The sequence below is a fragment of the Phocoena phocoena genome, chromosome 14, assembly GCF_963924675.1.
Source record: "Phocoena phocoena chromosome 14, mPhoPho1.1, whole genome shotgun sequence".
Classification (NCBI taxonomy): Eukaryota; Metazoa; Chordata; class Mammalia; order Artiodactyla; family Phocoenidae; genus Phocoena; species Phocoena phocoena.
In genome coordinates, this window is record NC_089232.1 from 14,316,209 (window position 1) to 14,329,420 (window position 13,212).

Here is a 13,212-nt window from a genome sequence, read left to right on the forward strand (position 1 = left end):
TTGCTACAAACCCCCTACAGCCTAGAATCTAGGCCCAAGGTGCATTAACACAAGAAGAAGAGAAGGTTAAATAAATTAAATTCAACAAAATGGACTGACATGTAAACATTAAGGATGCTGCATAAGAATATTTATTGATTTCATAATATGCTTTTAGGTTAAAATACATACAAAGATACATACTACATTACTTTACAGATAAAAAAATACAAATATTTTTCAAGTCTAGAAAAGAAATTTAACAAAATGTAACAGTGTCACAAGAAGTGCAAGACTATATATATATATAGAAGAATACTCACTGCAACACTGGTAACAGAAATAAAAATGTGAGACAAGTGAAATTTTATGTATCAATTGGGAAATAACAAAATAAACCATAATATTGCCACATGACAGGATATAATGCATTTGTGTACCTGCGTTTAGAATAAAGTTCTGGAGGTCTCTATACTGCTAACTACCCCAGGACAGCGTACTAGGGAAAGAAAGGAATGAAGCTTTTGTTTTATACTTTCTATATCTTCCCCCTACACAAGTACTTGTTTATAGTTTTTTTTAACCAGTTTTTTTTGAGTGAAGTAGGATGATTATTTTCTTATGCTTACCAACGTTTTCTAATCTTTCTACAATATGCGCACATTACTTGTGTAATTTTTTTTAAAAAGCAAAACAATTGCAAACAGGACAACTTTGGCTTTCTGCCTTTCCCATTGCAGGACTTCAGCACAGGGGCAGGACAGAGACATCACAGAGCCAACACAATGAACATCTGCACCATGAAAAGAAAAAGCATCATCTAGCTCACGTGTCTCTTACTTGGTACTGCAGGCCCCGCGCAGCTCCATCCCCCATTCCCTGGAAGCTCCAGAGGCTGGAACAGGCCCACCATTTGGCGGCAGCCCCTCAAGCAGACAGGAACGTTCTGCTTGGGGCAGAACAAACACCCAAGAAGAGTCCTTGACAAGACTCGGGGTCTGAGGACCACCTGACTGCACTCCACCAGAAGGCAGCTGTTTCTTAGCCAAGCTTCACAGTGTTCCCAGGTTACCCCCTCCCTCATGGTTCCCACCTCCAACCTACCTGAAGGACGGCATTGGCGTAGTCGTTGGCCTTTATGTTATTCAGGCCCACGATACCGGGCAGGTAAGTGGTGCCGTCATATGCCCGGGACAACTTGGCTTGCTTGTCCAAGTTAGCGATCTGCTGCTTTGTGAAAGTGGGCTTCAACACATACTGAAAAGCAAAAGAAAATCCTAGGCTGTTTTAGGGCAGTCTACAGAGTTCACAAGATATATCCGCAACAGCAATTTCTGCCAAAAGAAAAGATACTTTGGTGGTGAACGTCTCACCACCCACCCAAAGGGCTCCCAACAGTAGGTCTAAGGACTGAGGTAACATGCAATGGGCCCCGCTCCACGTTGCTCATCTAGAAGGTGATCTCTGTGCTTAACCCAAAGTCACTGAATCCCAGGCCTGTCCTCAGACCGCAGGTTCAGCCAAACCCGTGACAAACAACAGGGAGAAGCTGCAGGACACTCAAGTCTGCAGGAGGCAGGAGTCTGAGTCCCAGGTGGGACCTCACACAGAGCCAGCACACAGGCCCGGTGCAGGAACAGGAGTGTCACCTCCTATCTCTGCAGGACTGAGATCTCAGGACTCCCTGTGGCTGGAGGGGCAGGATCAGAACCTTCCCTGTCCTAGACCTATGAGGGTCATCATGTCACACACTGGTCAGAAGTCGCCACTAAGTCACTTTGAAAGCTTGAATTCCTTTCAGTTTCTCCATCTATAAATACTGTCCTTAACCACTTTAACTTCAACTTTAATAGACTGTTATAAAACGTATGGAAGTGGAGTAAGTAGTGTTTCAAACACTGAAAACCAAGCTTTCCTTAATAAATAGAGCATTCAACTCTACTGAACATGCAGCCACTGCTGAAAAGGAAAGCAATAATCAACAGTTCCAACAGTAATCAAAGCCCAAGAGGACCTTCCATACTCCCCACTCAAGTGCAGTGACTCTTGGCACAGGGCACAGACCAGAGCCCAAGGATGGACACGTTGGCCATTCTGGCAGTATCATGTCAAAAGTAGCCGGAAGCTGGTATACCTCTTGGCATCCACTGTCCTACAGCAGGCCCAATTCACATCCCTACTCCAAAATATGGAAGGATAATTTATTTCACAAAAATGCTTTCACCCTAATTGAAAAGTAGCAATATTTCTTCAGTCCTAACCCTCAACATTAAAAGCAGAAATCAGAGCTAGGCTGTAGACCATGGGCCAAAATTATGGATTGTGATCTCCTTACTCTGTTTCTCTGGTTCCTGCCAAGGCGAAAGGAGCCTCTCGAAGCCCAAGGGACTGAGACTCTTCCCTGACCTTGGCTGGGGCAGATCCTCAGGAGCCCTGGGGTGGCTCCCAGGATAACTAGTTCCAAACCAACCCTCTTGGACACGCACCGTGATATCCTCCAGCGAGGAATCGATGATCTCATAGTTGTCTGGGAGGCAGTAAAACTTGAGGGTGTGGAGGTTGAGGAAGACATGGTGACTAAACTGGACACTGTGAATGTAGGCATGAGACTTCAAACCCCGGCCTGTAGGGAAGAGTGAAAGGCTATGAGAGAAGGGCAGACTCCATAAGCACAGAGATGAGGGGTAATTTTCCTTTCATTATTTTGTACCAGAACATGTTAGTATCAGCAAAAACAAAGTACTACACCATCCACGAAAGGAATCTCCCACATGAACTCTTCTCATTACAAAAATTAGCAAGAAAGAATAGCGCATTATCTTTATTCCCTAGATGGCAAAAGACATAAGGGAACTAATTTCATATACATGAACACAGAAAAATGTGTGGGTGTACTTGTGCGTGTGTGTGCATGTATGTATGTGTTTATGTATATGAGCTAGTTTCATGTATTAGAAACTAGGAATATCCATATATATATCATATACATGTACGTACATGCATACACTGATTTGCACGTACACACGTACATATCTGTGACAGTCCATCATCACTTAGTCCTGAGTTTTCAACTGTCCACATTCACGACAATCCTGTACCCACATACTTTTGTTCACGTTGCCACTCCTTTCTAGAGCATCTCACCCTTAACCTATTCAAACTCTATGTCCTGCATACAGAGTACGAGTTCCACCTCCTCCATGAACTCTACACAAACACTCCAGCTAACAATGATCTTCGCATATTTCAACTTTGCATATTTCAACTATCATCCTTTGCATATTTTTGCATATTTCAACTCCTATCATCCTTATTTAGACTCAGCGCCACACAGTCCAGCAGTAATCTTTATGGTCTTAAGAGGGTCTGCTGATTGTTTTACGTGTTAACCTTGACAGTTTATAAGATCCTTATTAGAGCAAAGAATGTAGTTTATAATTCTTTTGAATCCTCCACTATACTGTGTACAAAGCATTTGCTTGCTCTGAATGAACTAATAAATTTCCAGAAAAGAACAGAATGAAAAAGTCCTTAAAGGATTCTCAGAAAAAGACATAAGTATAGAAAACATCAGAGATTCAAAAACCCAGAGTCTCTGATACTTCCTACATAGTCTCTTATATGGCTAGTTCTTTCTTCCTTTCACATGTATTCAGGTTCTGACCAATCAGAGAACCTCCTGTGGATTTTCTAAGAGTATTCCACCTTCCTGGGAACAAAGATAGGGCTTATTAGACATGATTCCTAACAGCAGCTTACTTACTTTAAAAAAAAAAAATCCCTGAATAGAACTGTGGCTAGTGCTGAAAATGTGATGCAAAACATTTATTTACCCTGAAAGTACTTGCCACACACCAGACAGGCATACGCATTGATATGCGAGAGGGAGATGGAACACAGTTTCTCAAAGTCAAAGTCCAGCACACTCCTAAGAGAACCAAAACAAAACAGAAACAATTAATAGGGATGGTTGCCTAGGTGAGCACCTGAGCGAAGCAGTGTCCCTGGCTCCCTGTTCTGCAGTCACACAGCCGCCTTCAGAGAACAGTTCAACAATCACATACAAACCGTGGGGAACATTAACTCTTCCTTACCTAGGCATTTAATATAGCACCGCCACCCACCAAGCCCCAAAGCAGTGCAAAGGTATCTCCACCAACGACCCTCTTTCTTTTGAGTATTCACAACCAGTTGAGAATCTTCCATTACTTTCTCTGGAGGAAAAGCCACAAGTAGGACTAAAGTAACAGGGCCCCAACAGCATTCCAAATTAAAAGACATAATTAAAGGAAGGACATAAAAAGAGTGAATAAACCCTTTCATAAAAGAAAATTCTATTTTTGTCCATAAAAATAAATGGGAAGCCTGAAGAACTTTAGGGGAATACCTACAAACAGATCTATCTATTCAAGTGCAAAGTAATGGTATATGAGTACTGGGCGGGTTAAGTGATAAAAGAAAATTTACCTCCACTGAATGCACAGGTGGCAAGGGGATTCATTCTCAAGCATTAACTCTAATTAATTGGTAATGGTCCCAGGAAAGCTGCACTGTCAGTTAAAGGGGCCACTAGCCACACACGGCTACTGGTGTTTAAAAGTAAAATAATTAAAATTAAATAAAATTTAAAATTCAGTTCCTCAAGCCACATTTCAAGTGCTCAATATCCACAAGTAGCCTGTGCCTACCACAATGGACAGTCCTTAAACAGCAATTCCATTGTTGCAAAAAAGTCTATTAGACAGTGCCACCCTAGGGCATAAATGAAAAACCATCGTAAAATGCATCTGGGATCAAAGAATACCAAGACGGGGTAAACACCTCTGCTTTAGGATATATTTTCGTCTGATTTTCCTCTGCTCAATCCCAGGCACCTAGAGCAGGACCTAGCACACAGTCAGTGCTCAATAATATTTAAATTTGCTATTGTCATCGACACCACATATCCCTTTATTTCCTCACACAAATTCAAAATGAGCTAAACGCTCTTTCTGCATATGCCCACCCTAAAACAACATGCTCTCTGACACTTTAAATTGAAGGGCAAAGATTAAAAAACAAGGCAAGAGGCACAGTTTTCTGGGCAGAAAGCTTTAAAAGAGATAAAGTTTTGGAACGTATTTTTAACGTACAGTCCAAAGAACTTTCTGCAGAGACTCCATTGTTCTTTTGCTGCCCTAGGCATTCCTGTGCTACCGACCTGTTAATGGTGTCCAGGTAGGGGCAGTGGCGGCTCCTCCGATCCTCAGAATCCATGCGGCCATTCTTTGCTGAAAGGAAAAGCATCAAAAGCTCTGAAAATGGGAAACCCATACTCAGGGTCAACTACCAGTACAAACAAACACAGAAATGGGAAAAATTAATCAGGATGAGCTCCTGTACAGGCAGCCTGACAACACCAAAGAAGCCCACTTAACGAAACAGGCCACAAACTGAGAGAATATTCTTGAAACACATATAACCAACAAAGGAATTGCTTGCAATTACATAAAGAAACCTGGTGGAGATTAAAAAAAAAAAAAAACAAGACAACCCAAAAGGAAATGAGGAAGACAGCCCTCAAACTTATGAAAAAATGCTGGGAATTCCCTGGCTGTCCAATGGTTAGGACTCTTGTGCTTCCACTGCAGGGGGCTGGGGTTCGTCCCTGGTTGGGGAACTAAGATCCTGCAAACTTCACAGCATGGCCAAAAGGAAAAAGAAAGAAAGAAAAGATGCTCAACCTCACCAGTAATCAAGAACAAGCAAATTTCCTTGCACAATGATATACCACTTCACACCTACCAGAGAGGAAAAAATAAAATCAGGCAATTCCAAGTGTTGGCAAATATGAAGAACAGTGAGAATGCTCATGTAACTGCTGGTGGGAGTATAAACTGTTACAACCTCTTAGAAAATAGTACAGCAAGATCAAAGCTGAAAATACACAGACCTTTTGGCCCAGCAATCTCTCTTCTACTTATATACCCTAGAGAACTTTTGCACATGTGCCATCAGGAATGCTTTACTAAAGAATATTTATAGCAGCAATATTTGAAAGAGACCAAACTGGAAACAACCCAAATGTCTACAACATATAAAAATGGGAGGAATACATTTTGGTATATCATCAATAGAACACTGTGTTACCATGAACATCTACCCGGATAAACCTCAACAATATGGCTCGCGGGGAAAAAAAAAAAAAAAAAAGGCAAAACAGAAGACAACATATAGTATGATTCCATTTATAACAAATACAAAATAAAATACAGCTCTACTCAGGGATGTATATGTGAGGTAAAACTGTAAATAATAAAAGTAGAAATGATTAGAAAAAATTCAGTGATTACCCAAGCAAGCAAGGAAGGCAGATGCAACTGGGAAGGGGCCTATGGGAGCTTCTAAGGTCCTGGTTAAGTACCACTTCTTAAGCTGAACAGCATCAGGAGGCAGCTCTCCATGGGTCTCTCGAACTTCTGCACATATTGTGACCAGAGGCACTGACTGCCTCCAGACCATCTTGTCAAAGTTGTTTGTATAGTGAAGTTTGTTTCTATAGCTTTGGAAGTAGGAGACAGTGTGTCCCTACAGAGCAAAGGGCAGGCAAGCTCACAGCCCATTATAGAAGATTTGGGTTCTCTAAGCTCAGAGTTCTTGTCCTGTGAGGCCACCCACTGTGTGTATGGGTTCTCATCGTGTTGCGCTGTGGGAACTGACTCGGAAGTGACAATGCTATATTCTGGCTACTGTTATTGCTGCAATAAGCTGTCTCAAGCCCAATAGCTCCATGTCTTCCATCAGCATCCATGAAACCACGGCAGGCTAACTTGGTAGTGTACAAAAAGGGTAAAATCTCAGACCCTTCACAATTCTTGACAAGTGGTAGATTTAAGGATATATATCCACACTCTTCTTTAAACTATACATGTGCTTGACATTTAGCTCATCTTAGTACCTATAATCTATTTCATGAAAAAAATAAAAGGGAAAAAAGAAAACAGCAGTAACCTCAACTGGGATCCTAGTGTGTCCCAGAGAAAACAATCTCCTTACCGTAAGTATACAAAATATCTAAGAAACAATTTCTCTTCCAAAGAAAGGGAAACATGAGGCTGACAGAATATTTAAGTAAAGGAAATCAAAGAATACCCTGAAATTATTAACTACATTATTCAAAGAACATTTATCAAGCACTTTCGACGAGCAAGGTGCTAATCTGGACCCTGAGGGTAATATAAAAATATGTCAAACACAAGACTCTGAGCTAGAAATTTAAGAGTTAACATAAGAGTATAACTTTATATAGATAACCAGGTGCAGAGACAGAATTATAAAATCCTGGAGAATGAAGACCACCCCCCCATGAACACTGCCCCTAACATGTAGCCTTGTGATATGTTCACCTTCTAACTCACCAGAAAACAAGTACATAGGAACATGTTCAAAGCAGAAGTTCCAAGTTCAGAGAAGGAAAAGATGTAACTGAGGTAAACAGGAAAAGCTTCAGAAGTGATAGAAACCTACTTAATGATTGGTAAGATATCAACAAGTTGGAAAAGAGTGTACACACTACAGAGTACCATGGCTTGGCCAAGAAGTCTCCAGAAATTACTAAGAAAAGCAGAACGAGTCCAGCAGAAAAAGGCAGAGGATACAGTCATAGATGGGAACTGACAGACTCACTGGCTTATTAGGGCTCTCAAAGGTCATGGGTTCCAGGACTCCTTCCGTTAACCTAAAGAGGGACAGACACGTGAAAATCACTTTCCCAAACCACCGTGACTCAGTCTCAGAGGCAGGACTAGAATCCATATCTCCTGGCTGCTACAGCCCTGGATAACAGGGCAGTGTGGTCCAAGTGCACAGCGTTCAGGCTCTCCGCTCAGAAATTACAGCAAGACTCACTCCTCAGGTATTTTGTAAAAAAACTAAAAAGAAGGGACACCTGTAAAACAATTAGCACAGCGCCTGGCCCGCACTAGACATCCGATAAAGGAAAGCTACCTGTTCTTATTACTGTTAGAAACGCTATAGCTACGATCCTGATCAAGACAAGTAGTATCCTCATTAAAACGGAGTCGGGTCGCGAGTGGAGTGTGACTTCCCCGTGGGGAGAGAAGGTTGAAAAAAGAAAAAGAAGAACGCGAGAGTGGAACCCGCGCCCGGCCCCGCGCACCTCGCACCTCCCGCTCAGGCTCCGAGTCCTCGTCGGCCTCGCGCTCCCGCTTCACCCGCACCGCCGGGACCACGGGCGCCAGGGCCTCGCGCGCGCTCGCCGGCTCGACTTCCCGCTTCACGCGCACCGGACTGCCCCGGGAGCTCGGAGCCTCTGTCTCCCGCTCCCAATCTCGCTCCCGTCTGACACGAGCCGAGCCGCTCCGCGACTCGGACTCGCGCTTCCCGCGGGTGGATCCACGAGACTCCCGCTTGGACCGGCCGGACATCTCCACTACCGGCCGAGTCGCCCGGCGCAGACTCCAGGGAAGACCAAGCACGCGGCAAGCGGCCAATCAGGAGCGGCGCTGTTATCAAGCCCAAGGTTTTCTACGAGTCGCCGATGGGGACAAATCAAGCCGCAGAGAACTTCTGGGAAGTACTACGCCTCTTGTGGGGCGGGGGGGCGGGGGGGCGGGGGGGCGGGGGAGGGGGGGGGGGGGTCTTTGCGGGTGCGCGCGCACCTCAGACCGATAGGCGGCCCTACTGCCCCTTTACTCATTATTACCAGCTTAAAGAGGCAGGAACCTTTCACTGGCTGCGGAAATTCTGGATTAAAAAAAGTTATCATTGGGCCCCAGGTGTCTTCAAGATACTCTGTGTCCCCAAACCAGAATTGGCAGGTCGTCTCCAGTCTCCGAGCCTCGGAGACCGACGGCCCTTCACAGAACTAGGCAACATCCCCAAGTCAAAGCCTTCGTGGAGCAATCCGACGGCTCTAATTCCACATTTAGAGGATTGTTCTTGGTATCACAGAAAAATGCAAACGATGAGCAGAAGGAGACTAGTGACGCTACTAAAGCTCAAGCTTCAGGGTCTGTGACTTTCACGACCCCTTCCACAGCCCTGAACTATTCAATACTTTGTACAGTTCTACTGAGGTGTGATTGACATACAATAAAATTCACGTTTAGGGCTTCCCTGGTGGCGCAGTGGTTGAGAGTCCGCCTGCCGATACAGGGGACACGGGTCGTGCCCCGGTCCGGGAGGATCCCGCGTGCCGCGGAGCGGCTGGGCCCGTGAGCCATGGCCGCTGAGCCTGCGCGTCCGGAGCCTGTGCTCCGCAACGGGAGAGGCCGCAACAGCGAGAGGCCTGCGTACCGCAAAAAAAAAAAAAAATTCACTTTTAAAGTGTGCAATTTGCTGAATACTGATAGAGGTATGTATACACTCTGAAACCACCACCACGATCAAGATAATGAACCTAACCACCATCCACCAAGTGTTACCCTGCCCCGACCATTGATCTGCTTTCTGTCGCTAGAGATCAGTGTTACTTGTTAGAGTCTTATATAAATGGAAGCACCCAGAGAGTCCTCTTTTTATCCCCGGCTTCTTTCACTCGGCGTGTTTGTTTTGAGATTCATCCAAGTTGTTGAGTGCTCGTTCCTTTTGATTGCTCAGCGGCATCCCACTGTGTGGATGTACCAGTCTGTCCCTGTTCTAATCACGGATTCCTATTTTTGTCTCTTTTTAAAGAGGATTCAAAAATGGCACAGTCTCAGACGCCTGAAAGGCCCTGGGTCCTCCCACGCCGAGAGTTAAGACATCGGTCCGGGGGGCGCCGAGACGAGCTGGGTAGCGGGAAAGTCCGCAGAGCTCTGGTGCTGCGCGGGCTGGAAGGAGCGTCCCCGCCGGCGGCGGCGCGGAGCCCCGGGCGGGCCGCGGGCTGGGTTGGGCGGCCGGGGCGCCGCTGTGTGCCCTGCCCTGGCACTCGCCTCCTCACGACCTCTTCGGAGGTAGGTGATATCAGTGCCCTCATTTACAAATGAGTAAACTGAGACACAGCGGGGTGCAACAGTCAGCCAAGGTCACGCAGCTGGTGATGGAGTTTCACAGCATCCAAGCACAGGAAAAAGGACGGGAAGGCTCCACACCGAACGCTGAGTGGTGTGATGGGTGCTTTGTGTTTTTCTGGATTTTCTGATGTAGCTGCACTAAACCTAAATCCTGGTTTCTTACTGATAAGGTCACAACGAAAGAAAAGCCCCGCCCCGGAGTGGAAGTTGCGCATGCCCCATTGCCCCCCGCCCCGCCCGCTCCAGGAACTCCGCGCGCTGGGACATTCGGCCCGGCTGGCCATTTCCCGACCGACGTCAGGGCGCAGGGTCGAAAGTCGAGCGAGGAGGGGCGCGGAGCTCTCGGGGCAGGAGGGTGGCAGTTGAGGCCGTTGAGGAGGCGGCGGCGGCGGCGGCGGTGGCGGCGGCGGCTCCGCGCTCAGGGGCTCCAGATGGAAGCGGCGCCGGGGCCCGGACCCGGGCTCTGCTGCAAGCCTGGCGGGCGGCTGGACATGAGTCACGGCTTCGTGCACCACATCCGACGGAACCAGCTCGCCCGGTACCGCCCCGCCCCGCGCCACGGCTGCCAGCCCCAGCCTGGCCTGGCTCGGCCGTCCCTGACTCCCGCTCGGCTCCCCGCAGGGACGACTACGACAAGAAGGTGAAGCAGGCGGCCAAGGAGAAGGCGAGGAGGCGGCACACGCCCGCGCCCACTCGGCCCCGAAAGCCCGACCTGCAGGTGTACCTGCCGCGACATCGAGGTGAGGCCGCCCGCCCCGCGCGCTCTTCTGCCCCCGGGCCCTCTGCCTCCACGCGCTCTTCTTTTCTGTCTGGGAAAAAACTATGTCCTAGTTCCCAAGGCTCATTTCATCTCCAACGTCTATCTCGACGCTCCCCAATCGCCGCTCAGTGATTCTGCCCGCAGCACAGGGAGGGCTCAAGTCCCGCAGTTAAGCATCACTATTACCGGACCTCCCTGAGAGTCGGCAAGTTGTCCGCCGCTTTGCCCCCAGCGTACTATATTTTCGCACTCCCACCAGCTAACAGGAAAAAAGTTTGGCACAGGTCTAGGCGACGAGGACATAATTGTGGAATAAAGCCCAAACCCAGTTAATGGGTTTTTTTCCCCAACTTACTTGTGGTCTAGAGATTACAATAGTTAACGTGCGATGCTAAATTTTTTGAGCTTCTCTTATGAGTGTTTTTAGAGGTTATGTGCAGTCATTCATTTAGCTTTCAGAGGATCCGGTAAGATGGGAACTATTATCATTTCTGATTCACTGTCAGGGAAACGGGCAGAGAGAGGTTTCGTAACTTGTTGGAGATAGCAGAGAAGTAAATGGCAGAGCCTGGATTTGAACCCAGGCAGAGCCCTATTCACCTCTCCACTACCTTACAACCGTGTAGACAGATGTGCATTGTATACCGACTGCGTGGTAGGACTGTGCTGGTCCTGGGGCAGGGATACAAAGGTGAATAAAATTCCTGATAGGCAGCTGATTTCACACACACACACACACACACACACACAGAGGTACGTTCTGGGTCCTTGAGAAGATTGGGGCTTTACAATATGTTTTCCTGTATCATCTCTGGGCAGGGGTTCCAGCAGCCTTCCTCCCTTCCCTCTCACTCTGGTTCATCCTTCCAGATGGCTCTACCCACCCAAGCACCCCAGGCTGTGAGGAGTCTGGTGAAAGCAGCAGTAGTGGCAGCTCTGAGCCAGAGCTCCCTGGCCATCAGCTCTTCTGCTTAGAATATGAGGCGGACAGCGGAGACGTCACTTCAGTTATCGTGTATCAGGTACGCCCGATGGAAACAGCTGCAGCCTGAAGGTCCTGGGCCGTGATGGAAATCACTGCCGGACCTGGAGCCACTGTTTTCCTCAGGGCCAGTGGGAAGTGTTTGCTCCACATGAGAGCACAGACTGCTGGGCGATGCTTTTGAGCACAAGTCACTCCCGTCACACAGTGATTCTCAGCGGGCAACAGGGAGGGCTCACGGCCCCCAGTTGAGAGTCACTATTACAGGGGACACCTGGGAAATGACAGGCACTGGCAAGAAGTTGTGAGTCAAACAGAGTTCTCTGAGGGTGTTGTCTAGGGACAGGGCAGGTCGCCTTTTCAGAAGAGGCCAGGCCCTGAGCTTCCTGACCCTTCCTCCACGTAGGATGATGATCCAGGAAGGGTGAGCGAGGAGGTGTCAGCACACACGCCTCTGGAGCCACCCATGCGAGAGGCCCTCAAGTTGCGCATCCAGGAGGAGATTGCAAAGCGCCAGAACCGACACTGACCAGACTGGAGTCGCTGTCCAGGGAGCCGCCCCTAGTTTGGGGGTGCTAGGACCAGTCTGAGCTGATCTTGAGGACCGGCCCCCCCCCCCCCCACCGCCCCAGAGCTGCCACATCCACAGGAAAAGGGTGTCACAGGGACTACGCCTGGCCACCTTCCTTGTAGCCGTTCTTTCTCGTATATTGGCTCATTTGACCAGCCTAATGTTCTGGACGTTTTTGAGAATTTTGTTTGGTTAGCTTGGTGTTCTGGAAGCAGAGATTCCAGGGAGAGATGAGGCTTATGAGACCTTCTGCCAACGTGCTGCTTTCTCACCAAGGTCACATGCCCCAGGGCATCTGACCACGCTGCTCCGCCCAGCTCCATAAGCCCCATTTGTGATTTTATGGTTCCTTTCTTCTGTGTTTCTGTTCACTTCCATCCGTGCTTTCCTAGATCATCTTTTCAGCTCTGTTTCTTTGTTCTTTTCTTTCCTTCATCTTTTTTGTCTCCCAATCCATCAGTTCCACCCCGCCCCCCACCTCCCAGTGTGACTGCTCACCTACGGATGCTCAGGACTTTGGAGATGGGGTACTGGGGTCTACCTTTCTGACAGGCTCTCCCAGTAATTCTGATACCAGTCGAGGGAGATGATCTTCTTTGACGCCTACTTGTGAGGATGTCTTCCTCCCCTTCCGTGGTTTTTGCAGGTTTCTCCCATGCTCCACTGCTTCACATAGTCTAGGTAAGGAGATCTAGAAAGATGATGCCAGGACTAAACTGTGAGGATTTCTTGCAGCAAAACCTGCCAGGGTTTGGACTACAGAATTCCAGCTTCCAGCCTCATCCCTAGCTGTGAACAGACCATCCTCTGCTCAGGCTAAAAGGGAATTATCAAAACAAGCCTGAAACCGCGTTTCCAAATGTGATTCAACAGCCTTGAATGTACATACAAAGGGAAATTCAGCATTAGCAATAATTACCTGTTT

The 13,212-nt window shown here is 47.5% G+C and overlaps 2 protein-coding genes across 3 annotated transcripts in view; one reads left to right on the forward strand and one right to left on the reverse strand.

The window, feature by feature from the left end:
* USP39 (ubiquitin specific peptidase 39) overlaps positions 1 to 8,434 on the reverse strand; it is a 29,904-nt gene extending 21,470 nt beyond the window's left edge. The window contains exons 1-5 of one of the 2 annotated variants that reach the window (XM_065890745.1): positions 8,138 to 8,434; positions 5,180 to 5,249; positions 3,813 to 3,907; positions 2,466 to 2,602; positions 1,084 to 1,236 (exon numbers count right to left, since the gene is read on the reverse strand). In XM_065890745.1, coding sequence (XP_065746817.1) covers positions 1,084 to 1,236; positions 2,466 to 2,602; positions 3,813 to 3,907; positions 5,180 to 5,249; positions 8,138 to 8,405 — 723 coding nt within the window. In that variant the 5' untranslated portion in view covers positions 8,406 to 8,434. The remainder of the gene's footprint in view (positions 1 to 1,083; positions 1,237 to 2,465; positions 2,603 to 3,812; positions 3,908 to 5,179; positions 5,250 to 8,137) is intronic. The other variant, XM_065890747.1, reaches the window with a different exon arrangement.
* A 1,971-nt stretch (positions 8,435 to 10,405) lies between these two features.
* Positions 10,406 to 12,245, forward strand: C14H2orf68 (chromosome 14 C2orf68 homolog). The gene is made up of 4 exons (XM_065891663.1): positions 10,406 to 10,512; positions 10,596 to 10,714; positions 11,605 to 11,756; positions 12,123 to 12,245. Exons 1-4 carry the CDS (start codon positions 10,406 to 10,408, stop codon positions 12,243 to 12,245), a joined length of 501 nt encoding a protein of 166 aa, XP_065747735.1.
* Positions 12,246 to 13,212: the final 967 nt, after the last annotated feature.

Bases quoted from the DNA above. Each gene is read 5' to 3' on its own strand.
- C14H2orf68 (XM_065891663.1), top strand. From the start codon at position 10,406: ATGGAAGCGGCGCCGGGGCCCGGACCCGGGCTCTGCTGCAAGCCTGGC. The intron at 10,513-10,595 runs GTACCGCCCCGC...GGCTCCCCGCAG, and splicing joins CGACGGAACCAGCTCGCCCG to GGACGACTACGACAAGAAGG. The intron at 11,757-12,122 runs GTACGCCCGATG...TCCTCCACGTAG, and splicing joins CTTCAGTTATCGTGTATCAG to GATGATGATCCAGGAAGGGT.